Source organism: Lepisosteus oculatus, chromosome 16, assembly GCF_040954835.1.
Source record: "Lepisosteus oculatus isolate fLepOcu1 chromosome 16, fLepOcu1.hap2, whole genome shotgun sequence".
Taxonomy (NCBI): domain Eukaryota; kingdom Metazoa; phylum Chordata; class Actinopteri; order Semionotiformes; family Lepisosteidae; genus Lepisosteus; species Lepisosteus oculatus.
The window spans coordinates 8,235,300-8,250,437 of NC_090711.1; the positions used below are offsets into that span (position 1 = coordinate 8,235,300).

General features: G+C 36.1%; 1 protein-coding gene across 1 annotated transcript in view; it reads left to right on the forward strand.

Annotated features, from left to right (window-relative positions):
* cdh4 (cadherin 4, type 1, R-cadherin (retinal)) overlaps nt 1-15,138 on the forward strand; it is a 387,156-nt gene that overhangs the window by 151,036 nt on the left and 220,982 nt on the right. The window contains exon 3 of the mRNA XM_015364922.2: nt 14,221-14,244. Within this exon, the coding sequence (XP_015220408.1) occupies nt 14,221-14,244 (24 nt within the window). The remainder of the gene's footprint in view (nt 1-14,220; nt 14,245-15,138) is intronic.

Here is a 15,138-nt window from a genome sequence, read left to right on the forward strand (position 1 = left end):
CAATGTAGTCTTTGAGTTTACCAGATCAATGTATAACGTAATACTGCCGGGAACAATCTTAGGACTCCATTTTATGCTAAAAGTCTGCTTAGGTCAGTTTGAAACTTTCTCCTTTAAGTGTAATCAAAGGTAGACGTTTTTGAATAGATAGTAAAACCTAAAAGGTGGAATCATTTAGTACTTTCTGAGAGAAAGTATTTTTGATATGTTATGAAAAAAGAAACCTTGACCTTTCTTCCAGGTGTGCAAGAAAAGCTTCTTTGTCAGAAATAAAAGGGCAAATCCGAAACCTTACACTCTTACTGCAGTACCTCGCTTTAAAGCTACCATTCTTGTAATGGAAGTACAGTACAAGGCCTCAAAGTTACTACAACTAAGTTGAACTATATAATAAATACAGCATGCAATAAATATTAGATATCCCTTGTTACAGGGGGATTGCAGTGGTGCAGGGGAGGGCCTGGAATGAATAAATTAGATTAATACTGTGGATTGCAATGATTAATTTATAGGTAAATGAATTCATTAGAATCACACTAAGGTGAGTAAAAATGTTTGGATAATTTTCTGCAGAACTGAAACCAAGGTCTTTTAAATTAAGAAAGGGAAATGTGCTGTGGGAGCTTGCCAAAAAAGCAGAAATTCACAAAATTATTGTATAGATGCTTCCTATTTTCTTTCTATATATAGAGGCATATTGCACATTACAACACAAGATCAGCAGTGATATTTGAGAACAGCAGCACAAAACCTCAAATCAGCAAAATGTTATCTCATGGGGGAGGACAGATTTCAGCTACTTTTGGTACTGTCCAGTGGAACAACAATTACATTTTGTTTTGTATGTCATCTATAGAATATCAGAATGAATCATTCAGTAAAAACAAATCAAAGAATACCCTTAAGCAAACCACAAAGATCTTTCAATGCACTACCCATCTGCTAGCTCTGTTTTCACCTTCTGATGTTTAATGTAATGTGATCCTGATAGGGACTGGCTGTCTGGAATCTAATTTTCTCATTTAATCTGAAAATGACTTCAAAATAATATACAGTATATGCTGTAGATGGGGTGCTGCTGTGAAGCTCAGAGAACCAATTCTCAGTCGTGTATGCAGTGCCCCTCTAAGACATCATGAAGATGGTATAAAAGTCTCAAGAGTGGGCAGTCATATAAGACCTAAGAAATACAAATCTCTTTACAAAAAAATAGTTTCCTGTCATATTTGTTATGTATGTACATGCATACAGACCTCACCTGAACTCTGCAAAACAGACATTACCAGGTGGAGCTGAAGGAACACGAGCAATGATTCTTGGCAATCTGTTATACTTGGATTAAAAAACAAGTTTATGACTGGTAATGACTGGAGCTCCAGAGGAATGCCTTCATATCCTTGCACATTGCATGATGTGTATCCAGTCAAATATATGGGACTTTGGCACTTAGAGTTGTGGCTGACCCCAGTCACAGCTCATGGGTTTGCAACCATGGTGACCCTGGACTCTCCATTCCCTGAGGTAAGGGAGTGAAAATGGCAACATATCACATACTAATGAACCGGAGCCCATTGAAGCCATGCATGGATAGTGCAGGTCAGACTCTCTTACCTTCCCAATGTATGCTTACCGCATGAAAAAGGAAGAATTGTTATCAGTTTTCTTCTTTTTGTTTCCACAAAAAGGGAAATATTTGACCAAAATATCTCAAGATAGAGAAAAAAAAAATAATTAGCTAATTGATGCACTTGGAAAATTCAGGGAATAAAATAAGTACTGTAGGAAGAAACGATATTAAGTTTGTTTTATAAGAAAAAAGGAAATGGGTTGGGTAGCTTTTCTGGAGTGAAGGTGTACAGTAGTTTGAAAGTGGCAGCAGTCTGTAATGAACACAACGAGTTCATGTTATACAAGTTTTGTCTCTTGAGCAGGTTTTGTAGGTATTAGCAGAGTAATCCGGATATGTACTTTGACTTTCAGTCTGTTGAAGTTATCGTTACACTGACATGGGACAGTTGTTTCTGTAGATTAGCAGACATTTACCAGTAAATGAAATTAATCGCATGTAAGGGAGTATCCCCTCATCATGTTTGCCGAGGCTATGGCTGGACTTCAAAGCAGCTCGTTGACAGACGCTGCATTAGAAACGGGCTGCTGAGCTCTCCGTGTTTTGGCAGGAGTTTCTGGCAGAGTCCCTGCCCTGGGACGAGCTACAGCTGTAACACACAAATATAGTGACTCTAGCACTGAGATAGTTTGCAGCTTGGAGCTATAACTTTAGCTAGAAGCACTGCAATCTTTCCCTGGTTCTTAGGCTATCTTTTACATCCACAAATAATACATAAAAGTAATTTTAACATGTCAAAATCACTTTGCCATGTTGGAATAAGATGACATATTAAGAAGGTTCATTTTATCTTAGAATTCTCAAATTATAATCCCCAGTTGCTTGAATAATTCATATATGATTATTTGAAAAAAAAAACTTTGCTTTAGGAAAAACTGAGAAGTCATGAACATGTGAAATTACTATTTACTAAAACCCCCGGGTAGTAAATTATGTTTTTGAATTGACTGTAACAAAGCCACAGATTAAAAAAATCATAGATAAAGACATACATTTTCTTATTTGATTCTAGTTTGCTAGTATGTTTTCCTTTTTTTCTGATGAAAATTTAAATTGTCAGTTATCAACATTGAGACTGAAATATTGATTTTAAAATTTGTTTGAAACTAGCATAGCTTTGTAAACCAGTACTTTGAAATCACACATTTCTGCTTTATATTCAGTGATTTGTGTGTTATTTCCTTCTTTCTGTTTTATCTGTGTTTTGTAAAGGGATACTTAATCAGCTTTATATTACATTGTTAAAAGGGGGCCAGATAGTCACAGTATGATGATCTCATCTGATATACAGTATGTTAAGAATGCTGCTGCAAGACCTTTTAATAGTGGCTCATCTCCAATTTAGTATTCAAAATATCATATTTCTCCGGGGTGCTCTTATTATTATGTTTTTGTCTCTGTGTGTAGCTAATGCATAACAAACTATAACACGAAAGTAATTTTTGCATGTTGGCATTTCTCACTGTTTTCTTTGATGACAGGAAAGGGAGAAGAATGTTGGGTTTTAGGTAAACTCACAACCAAATGCAATTCCTGCTTTAGAGGTCCCCTATGACCTTTTCTTTATTACACATTTATGAGATTTGTATCATTCACATCCTTGCCATAAAATGGCCTACATCTTGCTTAAAGCGATTTTGTGTTTACAGTTTGCTTGTGAATTAAACCATGAAATAGAAGAGGGTCTCTATTTTTGTCTTGATGTCATAAGGAAATGAAGACTGAAATATAATTCCTGCATGCATTTGAAGAGATAATTGTCATTAATTAGAATTTCTTGTGTAAGCCTGCTCTAATGCTTCCCAACAGCAGTCCATAGCTGCTAGTATATGCTGCCTACCTGGGCACGCAGGTTAACATACATGTAAATGGTGGAGAGCCAGCTACAAAACGGGCTAGTTTAGCTCAGAGCTGCATTACAGTGGCTATAGGAACTACACTCCCCATAAACCCACTGGACAACTTCCTAAAGTGCATTTATGCCATGAGTCCCTAAGCTGCTTGTCAATGGTGACATCCTGCAGGTCCACTGGCTTCACTGGTGGTGCACTGTTGTGATAGGTGTACACTATAAATGAACTAACATGGGATCCTTTATTTGCTAAAAAATAAGAAAATGCCATGGGAGGGTTTCCAAACGATCTCTCAGAATGGCACAGGACACGACTACTACAGCTGGTAGCAGGAAACTAACTTCCAGCCTTGTACAAGTTACACTCTCCAGTGTTGAAAACCTTCACGTAAGTACGCTATGACACCCTAAAACACAACCTAATATAATTTCTAACTTTTCAATTATGCTTCACTTATCTTTACTTAAAACAAACATTATCCACCAGACAACTTATCACATTTAACCAACGGAGTTCAGTTTTTATATCTGACCCTTCACCGCTACCCATATACAGTACAGTACGCTTTCTATAGTACATTTGCAACACATTTGAACACTTAAACCTTCACAGCGAAGCACTGCTCAACATAAAACTACTTACATTCCTGCACCCTGTTATGCCAGGTTTACTTGTCTTACATAGTGAATGAGGAAATACCACAGGAGGATTTCCAGACATTTTCTCAGGATGTCACAGGACATGAGTACTTACTACCAGCCTGCATGAAGACCCTACACTTACTGAAACTCCTGTGCCACCTCCTAGTCACCTGGTTACACTTGCATTTGAATTGATCAGATGGAGAAGTATGAAATTACTTAAATTTAATTTAATTAAAGGGGGAGCATTAGGCCCAGAATGGAATTTAGCTAGGGCACTAGATTAAATCCCCTACTTTTGAGAAAGGGGTGAACAGATTTTTAATGACCTAGGTGGGAGATTCTTGGTTTGATGTTTCATTTAAAGGACAGTCCCACCAGTATTTGTGGCCTCTGACTGAAGCCTAATTCTTCATGACATGGTAATAATTTGCCAATTAAGCTATGATAGGGGAGATTTTTAATAATATTATTAAGATAACAGTCCTGCAACATCCTTCCGTTGAAGTGCAGCATTCAACTCTGTGATGTGCAGCACTCATTATGCACCAGCAGTTCTGACACTCAAGTGAGAATTTGCTTCACCAATTGTATCATGAAAGGTTCTTTAGGGAGGCCAGATTGTACAGTACATGCCCTGAGTGAAATGTATCCAGGACACCAGGCTTAACACCGTTATTCCTATGAATAAATAGAGCATCCATCATCTTTAATATGAAATGTTGTACCTGTTTCTGTGTTTACCAAGAGAATAGAATGTAAAAATCATCAGCACCACATAGCCCTTCTGTAAAAATCATCAGCATTTAGCTCCTGTGTAGGTGCAAGGATCTGTACATGGGAAAATCATACATTTTCCTTTAATCACCATGTTACATAACATATTTGTGGGCATAGACTTCACAGAAGAAACTGTCTATATACACAAACCACCACTCTCATTTTTGTTTTCTAAGTGCTATTTGTTGCTGTAGTAGGGGAGATTTCTAAAACTCTTGGGTAATAAAATGACCTCAGCACATGCACAATTTATAGAACATATGTCAAATTTTTGATAGGTATGGCTATGAAATTTTAGTTTGAAAACTCCAATGATTAGGAGAAGCAGTATAAACTCAATAACAGAGGCAATCTGAAATACAAGTCAGTCTTTAATCTTATAGAAAGATCCTCATGAATTAATCATGTATAGTACATTATTCCTTCATGATTATGCGCTGTGATCAGTTCATTATGCAATTGATCTGAGGGATATACAGTATTTACAAGATGGTGCCACCTCCCTTCATTCATATTAAATTCTGTTGGCTTAAGCCATACTGTAAAACTTTGTCTGTACTTCAGCTGTCAGACTTAATCTCTGTCCATGTCCCTGGGTGCTTGCTAATCCCTTTCCACCTGGTGGTGTGGTGTGAGAAAGTGAGGCCCTGATGTCTGAATCCACTTCATGAGCTCCACTGCTTCAGCTGTGCACAGACTAAAGAATGCCTCATCAGCACTCCCAAACCTGGGACACCTGGCCTCACCTTCACTTGGTGCCTCTATTTAATTAGATATTTTTTATTTTTTTAAAGAAGTAAAGTGAGGTCTTTACAGCAGCTATGGCAAAATTAATAAATGGAAGAGAGTCTAGTGTACCACTTCACAAGAGCTTCGGAAATGGTCAAATCCGCTGCCACGTCACATTTGAAAATGATTAGATATTTCCCTTTTTCTCGTCTTTTACAAGGTGCAGGGTGGAGTGTGTGAGTACACACAGCAAAACTTAAAATAAAGAGTACATAACGTTGTTTTTTAGAATAAAACCACTCGCATCTGAGAACGATTGTTTTTTATTTAATTTAGTTCTAAAAACTATCACACAAAAAAAATTGGAAGTTGTACAAACTAGTCTCCTGCTGTAATGATTTCTTTATTCTTAGAAATTTCTTCTTTATTCCCCTTCCCCTGATAACTTACTGTAAAATGCTGTGAGGATTAAACATAATTTGTTCTACCTGTTTGTTGAATAACACTAAACTTGATATTCCTGCATTAACCTTGTTGTGCTATGTAGAACTGAAATGTAATAATAAACACTTACATAATGTTATTTATTGCCATTCTTGTCCAGGGGCAGTATTGTAATGAACCAAGTATCAGCTAGTTTCTTATTGTAGCCTAAAGGAAATCATGCCATGAAGCAGACAACAAAGAAGATGTTATTCCATTGGTGTATTGATACTGATTAAAGTGGCAGCAGCTCTACACATGGGAGCAGAACAAAGTAGGGGAGTGTGTATAATTTACAGTAGGTACTGTGGTACCAGTCGGAGTTGCGCAGTGTCATTGGACCCTGAATTAGGCAGATTTTGGGGAAACAGACAAATAGGCAGAAATATGGTGAACTTTATTTCCGATTCTTAACCACTGGAGAAAACCAAATTAACAAACATAGTTTAAATTTTGGTCAGGTCCCTTTTTATAAGCTGCATGCCGCAGACTCACAACATACTGTAACCTTATTCCAAATAGCAAATTGAAGCCTAAGTCTGAAATCCAAAATGATTTACCTGTTCTCACTTGCTGTTCTAGAGAACTTGCTCTCTGATCGGTCTTCAGCTCCCAGTGTCTGTCTGCCATGCCAAGGATCTGCTCCATGTGGCAGGCAGCAGATACTGTATGGAGCTGTGTCTCTCTATGTCTGATCTACTGGAAGGAGGAGCGCTCATTCAGACACCAGAAGCAATTTGTGAGGGCTAAAGCCTTAATAAGCCGTATCAATGTACAGAAAAGTCTCTCTCTGGACTCTGGTAGATGGTAACACTATGTATCTTATATTTACAATAGTGCTGTCTTGTAAGGCTTGTATTGTATCATTGTGAGTTAGTCTCAAGAAGACAACGTACTGTAACGCAAAGTAAATTCTTTAAGCCCACAATGACAGGACTCAGCAGTGGCATTGTAACTTAGTCTTAGCGTGATGTAATTTACAGTAACACCTCAGTATTTTAGTTACAGTAGGTAGTTTGAAGTCTCCACGAATAGCGATTTTGTGAAGACTTAACACCTTATAGGGAAAATATGACAACATACAGTATTTATGTTTATTCAGAATGTCACTTTTTCCTTGAATTGATGGGCTTATAAGGCACCAATGGGTTTTTGCTGCTTGGGAAATAAGCATTTCTATTACATATTTATATATAAGTGATTTTGTTCTAACTTAACTATTTCTGAAAGTGTTATTATTAATTGGTGTATTTTAAAAAAGAATGCTGTATACTTAAAACAAAGCTTTGTTTCCCACTGTAATTCAAATAATTGCCTGTGTAAAAAAATAAAATTAGATTACTTTATGATATTATAGCTTACTGCATATCTCTTGCTTTTATTACTTGTATAAATGCAGCGCCACTGTACTGAAATCAAGTTTATTACAGCACAGTAATAAAAAAACAAGAAAGTAAATTAATTAAGTGTACTCACTCACTTCACACTCAACCAACTCATTCTCCTGTCATTTGTCTATTTGTTTTCTTCTTCTAATTTCTTTTGTTATCCTTTTCCATGAGGCACACACGAACTGAGACTGAGAACTTTGGGGACCAGGGGGATTGCATTTGTTACAGTATTTTTATTTCACAACACTACACTGATATAAAGGTATTACTCTCATAACTAGTTTACACATCTTGTACATTTAAAACATTCCTGGCGGAAACATGTTAACTCTTTGTTAACCCAGCTGTGCCTTTACTACAGATACGGATGCAGGTCAGATGGAGTAGATCTGTGAGAGGAAGATGCACAAATGGGTGCCTGCATTTACACTTCTATCATGCAGCCCATTGGCGATTTTAGTCCAAGAAAGTGGATGAAGAGATCACTAATAGTATTGCACAATTAGAAACTCGGGAATGAAGGACTCTTTACAATTTAGATTGTATTTGGTGAATTAGTTAAAGCAGTGGTGAATGGTCCTGGTCCTGGAGGGTGGTGTGTCTAAAGGTCTCTTTAAAGTGCCAGCACCTAACCAGCTGGAAGAAGTGGTTGAATTGGTCCCATTAATCCATTGTCCATTGTTCATCCCTGTGTCAATGATTGAAAATGCAGGGATCTTTTTAATGGATCTTACTTCTACCTTGATGGCGTGCTATGGAAACCAGATTCTTAGAGTATGACATTAACATACAATACTATACATCATGTATGTTTACCTGCTCTCTAGCAATCAATTACACTTTAGGATATTCACAGTAAAAGGAGAGCATGTATTCCTGAAAGTTCTAATCATCTTATTTCAACCATGGAGAAGGATTACACGAGTTTACATAAGTGATGCTGACTTGAATGTTTGTATTGACATATTTTACATAAAAAGTAGGGCCCAAGGGCTTTTGAGAGGGCACATAGCAGAAAAAGCACTTAAGTATTCATTGAGAATTAGTATTAAAAACCAATAAAGCCGCCACAGATATGGAAGGAAATCAGAAATCAATGACAGAAAATCCATATACATCCTAACGGCAACATATTTATGTTTATTCAGACTGTCAAGTCATTTTTTCTTGTATTGATGGGCTTATAAGGCAAAATGCTACTTTGTCTTTGTCATCAATCATTGTCAGATGTAACTGAAGAGATTTATATTTTTTTCACCTTTTATGCTTTATACTTTACAGTAAAAAATAATGATAACTTTTCGGTTATGAAACCTTTTTATATAATAAAGAAATGATTGAATTTTAACATGGCTGTTTTGTGATTATAGTCCAGATACTTGCAGATCAAATGTTTCAGTATTTTAGTAATTAATAAGATATCTAGTTTCTAAGTGGGCTAGATAGGTCTAATGGCTTCCTCTTATTTGTAAACTTTCTTATGTTCTCATGAGATTAACAACACGGGCCAAGATAACACATTGTGTTTCAAAACTAGGAGTGTAATACAATGAGTCAAGTAGGATTGTAATGAAGGTATTTACAGTATGGTAGGATCAGTCCTACCTGGAGAAGCATATCAGGAAGAGAGTGCAAAGTCTAATTTCTGTTGCTGGATTAGAAACTGTGCTTCCAGAGCTGCAAGAGGAATGGCACAGTATTACCACATACAGTAGGGTGTTCCTTATAGGTTTGACCTATATATTTGGCCTTTTATATGGCTAAAAAGGTCATTAAAAACATTGCGCACAATTGTCTTTTATTTTATATTTGTCCAAGTATTTTGGTAGCGTTTATTTATATACTTCTGCTCTACTTCTTTAAACAACATTTTCTGATCAACACACATTTTTATTAATAATTACCCAAGCTGATTGGAATCTCTTGTGACTTTGTCTACTGTGCCACACAGGGCAGTGTACATTCCAGAATGACTCATCCTTTGACATTCCACTGCTCCACAGTGCTTCACAGGAGAGTCAATGCCTATTGTAGGAGCCATACACTGACTTTGGTGCAAGAATGAAGGCACCTCTAAGGCTGCAGGAGGAATTATTTTGCCAAAAGCAAAGAGAACCCTACACGATTAATACTTAACATACGCCAGCAGCACTTTTCCAATTGTTTATACACTTTAACAAAACACTAGTATTAAATACTTTATAACATAAAGAAAAATCAAAGTAGGATCCATAATTTACTTCATTTTTTCCAAAAATACAATTTATAGATAATTGCATTTGTCCTGTTTTAAATCTCTATTGTGTATGCCCAGAACCAACCAAAATGTATTGAACTAAGAATATTTTTGCACTGAATGCATTTGAAAGCCATTAACATCTTTTTCAGCAGATGATAAATTATTGAAAATGTGTAATTGTTCACAATGCATTTCTTCATCAATCATATGTGAATGTTTTTCAAACCTGCTAAAGCGTTTTTTATATTTCAGCTGACATTTCACAGAACTTAATAAGTTCCTTATTTCTGCTCTATTCCTATAATTATATCAAAAGCATTTGGTGTTATTCTTAGATCAAATTTGAACTCTAAAAATGTCACAACATTATTCCAGAAAATGCATAAGCACTGTAAATGCCTGTAAAATAGAAGACATTTGGAAAAGACCCTTACATGGGGAAAATATCTTTACTGTTACACAGTATATTGTGTAGTATGGTGACAGAACTTCAGTATGGCCTGTTTTTTTGGAGGGTTCAGAATCCATTGTGCATATACTGTAGTAGGTCTTTTATACTATATATACAGTATGAGGATCAGAAATTCTCAAATTATCTATATTATATATAATAGTCTAAATTATAAATGTTAGTAATGAAATTAAAAAGTGCTTACATTTATTGTGCTTTAAATCAAAAAGTATCCTATAGCACAGCGCAGGGTACCCTCCCCATGCACCTGTGTAGTGCAGCATGCACCAAAGTGACATACAGCACAGCCAATATTTTTTAAATTGTGAACTTTAGGAACGGTAGTAGGGTAACAGTATTTACACCGTTACTCTTTCAAAAAGTGCCTTGGGTGCTTTAAAGACCAATGTTTCAGAATCTTGATTTAATATCTTAACCAAGGCATGGCATCTCCTGCTGTAGAGTGTCCCTGCAACCATATTGGAACACGGTTTGGAAATTCTGGTTGAGAAATAAGAATAGACCCTACTGGTCTACCAACAATGCATGGACCAGCAACTTAGTTTTCCTTCAACTTAGAGGTCCCAGTATTTACCAGGCCCACCCTTACTTAGCTCCTAAGATCAGTCATTGCTGCGGAACACATGTCCATACCATCGCAGGCTTGATTCCCTCATTTTTTCAGTGATTGGGGTGACTTTGAGTGTTTTTCGCACCTCTTCATTCATGACATGGTCTAGTCTTGTCAAGCCGAGGGTCCATCGCAGCATCTTCATTTCCATCGTAGGGAGTGCCTGTTCATGTTTCTTTGTCGTTGGCCAGCATTCAGTTCCGTATAGGACAGATAAACATGGATAACTCTAACTCTAACTCTAATTCTTTGATTTGCATACTATATTGATGTCCAGTACAAGGTATTATTCACTAGGATGTGAAGAATATATTGGTTATGTAATAGTTCCTGAAGGGGATATTTTTCAGAAATAATGAAATGTTTCAATGAATATACAGTAAGCAGTATGTCATGAAGATTTCCTTAGGCACCTGCAGCAGCACAATTCTACTCGGGCCCTGAGAAGTGATGGGAAGCACCAGAACTCCTGGTTTGTAATAAAAAGGAAAGGCTCCTGAGAGATGTGGAAAGGTAAAGAAGGTCAAGATTCCTAGAATGCCTGGAGATCCTACCACTACTGTCCTATAGGTTAATGCAAAGCTTGGGTGAGCTCATGGAAATACCACAGAATCTCCGTAGCCCAAGAGTTACTGTATATTTGCTCTCTTTTATTGGAGTTAGGCAGCTCTCTGATAGTAGCTGGAGCTGTGTATTTGCGTTTGTTTTTTTTTCATTTCTCAAATCCTCTGTGCTAAATTCACAGGAGCTTCCCAGTGGAGAAGTAAACCATACAGTATATAGGAATAAGATTTTAATGATTAAAGAATGATCAGAGTGTTATTCTTTAAATTAGACCTAAACTCATACATTACCTGGGCATGTTTGCCTGACCTTCCCTTGTTTAGTGGAAAAAAAAAAAACACGTTATTAATATCTTGGCAGATGTGTGTTTTATTATTATGATAGAATTTTAGTGTGCCAAGCAGTGGAATGGTTACTTATAAAAATGCATCAAATATCTTTTATCTGAACAGGAAAAATGTGGTTCATCATTAAGGCATTCTGTACTTTTGGATTAGGTCTTGGGATGCATTTTAAAGATTGGTGAAGTTTTGACAGACAAAAGAAAGTTCAGTTCATTGTTTTATGTTAAAGTTTGTTAACTTCTGATGATTTGAGCATATACTGCTTGCTTTTAAGAATGTGCTACTGGGCATCTAAGCTGAAGTCTGTATAAATTATATACACAAGAAGAACCACATGTGAAAGTTTTTAATGGTCATGTTTACTTTGGTGTCCTCATAGCAGAGGAAAAAAACAGAAGTTCCTAATGGAAAGCACTGCAGCAAAAAAAGAGTAATATACAAATAAAAAAATATAACACCAGTGTTTGTATTGATTTTTTTCTTTCTTTCTTGTAGTCCATAAAAGCAGAGTGTAGGGTTATTTGGACCCTCAGAAAAGAGTAGCTGAATCTAATTGAGATTCAGTGCACATTCGTGTCTCTGTAACCAGCATGTAGCTATTGTACTCTGCAAAATTGTTTGGTGTGCATAAACAGAAGTCTGGGAGCGTATTGGTGGAAGAGATTGAACTTTGTCAGGATCTGGGTTTCGGCTGTGTTTGCCGAAATGAGGGCAATAAATGCAAAATAGACCTGAAAATGGTTTCTCATAAAATTTCAGTGTCTCTCCTTTGGGGGCAGGGAGAGGGCATGGATTGCTTAAAGTGCTGTCTATAAAGCAAAGAGCCACAGATCCAGAGCCAGCCAGCTGTGTTGCTCAGATGAAAAATCAATTTTTATTGCAGCTACTTTAACAGGAAAGGCAAAATCATTATAGCTGCAAAGACACGGAAATAGCCAAGTCTGTGTAATGACAAATGAAGTAATATTGCTGAAAACCCACCATAAGCACCTTGCAAAACAAAATCATAAGCCTTTTAAACCATGTCCCAATTACGAAAAGGCAATGTGATAAACAAGAGCTTGAATGACAGTGGAAAATAAAATACTCCTATCAGTCAGACCAAACAGTACATCGTCTGTCCTCCCTACCGAAAACAAACCTATTTTCAATTAATTGTGTATCTAACCATTCTGTCTGTAATTTTTTGGTCTGTGGAATATTCTTTTTTTTTAGTTCCATTTAAAAATAAGTTTTTTAACATCCCAAAAACTATCAAATGAATATATGAAAAAGTAAATGATTAATTGGTACTCTAAATGTAATAATTGTCTGAATATATTAAATGGGCAATTGGAGGTAAATGCCTTTTGTTTTTTATGACCTGGGTTTATCAGTACAGTAATAAGAAAAGTGCTGTAACAAATTTATTACAAGATTGACTTTTGTGAGTGATTTTAAAGGAATTAAAGAACTGTAAGAAGTGGGCAGAGAAGAGAAGCTAGCAGGAGTGCTCGCAACGAGGGATGAGGTTATAAAATGTTGGGCAGTTCTGACAAGACATTTTCAATTATGTGCTTATTTAGGTTTGCAGCAAATTTGTCAGTCAGAAGATTATACAATTCAGTCTCTAAGACTTCCTTCCCCTTGACTAGTGATGGAAACAACAAGAAAGCAGGATTATTTTCTCCTCTCCACGATTTTATTTGGCGCAGGTTATTCCATTTTTATTCCTGTCCTATCTTTGGCACTGTTTAAATATTACTCTTAATAATAATTTGCATTGAACATGTAAGGGCTCAGATCACTGCAGGATGCCTCGTAGCTACTATCATTCCGTGTGTCATGTCTGCCCTTGTAAAGCTTTAAGAGTAGGTTAACTTTAGAGAAAATGCTACATTCACTCCAATGTCAATGGCCTTAATGCAAGACATTTGCATGTTAGTTATGTACAGGTACTTCCATTGAGTTTTCATTGCTGAGCTAAGAAAATGATGGTTAAGATTTTTAGAAGAGTTTATATAGTACTGAGAGATGAGAACTACAGTACCTCTGATCTCCTAGCTTTTGCCATATTTTGCCATAACTGTAAAAACATTTACCTAATACCATATGCTTTAAAAATCCACAGTAGTTGATTTGCTAAATAAAGATTTAAAATCTTACACATGAAAGAGCTCAGAGATGAGCGGGATTTATTTTCTCAAACAATATAAAGGAATAGCACCATGGATCCATAGCAATAAAGATTATTTTTCAATTGAGACATTTTTTGTAGATGAAAAATAAAGAAAATTAGTCATATTAAGTATCATCTCCAAGGAGCAAAGTTTTCGTAAATGTTCCTTTCTCTGTTGAAAAATGCTGTGCAAACACATTCTTACAGTATGAACAAACAAAAAAGCCAAATTAAAGTACTATTTAATTAAGATGACACTCTTTAAGCTGATATACTACACAAGTGTGTCTGATATTTATCTAATGTTTGTTACTTTTTACTCTTGATAGATACCACGGTGTCTTCAGGACGTGGTAAGTACATTTTTAGGTTTTTAAGTTTGTGTGTTTGTCTTGTCAAAATAAAAAAAAAGTATTTGTGTGTCACTTATTAAATATTATGTACTTATTATCAATGTTTTTTGTTTAGCATTGGATTGTATAAGATACAGGAGGGTTTAAATCTGAAGGCCCCAAATTCTCTAGATATTTATATACTGTTCCCATGTGTAGATAATGCAAGTGTCTTGTTACCTAATGTTTTCCTGACTAGAATGAAAACAGTTAAACTAGAGTAACTTTCAGATTTCCTTCCAAGTCCACAAGGTCTTACCAATTTTAACTTTATTATTATTGTATTTGTTCAAAAGTGTCATTTACACTGAAGTGAAGTGCAATTTGACACTCTTCTAGTTTAAGTAAGATCTTACTTAGCTTACAGGGGTGGCTGCTTCACAAATGTGCATACCAGGTTTTATTGTGAGTTTGATAAGACAGTTGAAGATAAAAAGGCTCATTAAAGTCTAAAATGTCTGCATCTTCACGTCTTCACTTTGATTAATTATGTATCTTATGTGATTGCAGAACGCTTGTTAAGAGGCTAGACAATAGACAATCAAGTTGTAGTTTACATTGCTAAAATGTTGCCTTTCCTTTCAAAGCTGTTCCTTAGTTTGTAGAAAAGGGTGGGCTGATCTGTTTTTACCTTCCTGAAACAAAGCCTGGTACAAGATTTCTGTTTGTTTATTCACTGTTGTTACAGTAAGTAATTATCAAGCTACCCAGGTACAATAATTAGATATCTATGTACTTCATGTATTGGGTGTGGGAACAAAATGTCTCTCTATCAGCTGTTCAGAAAATCATTGGTGATGATAAAGCACCTCACTACTGCTGTCAGTATTGGAGACCAGTCTTTGCTGAAATGAT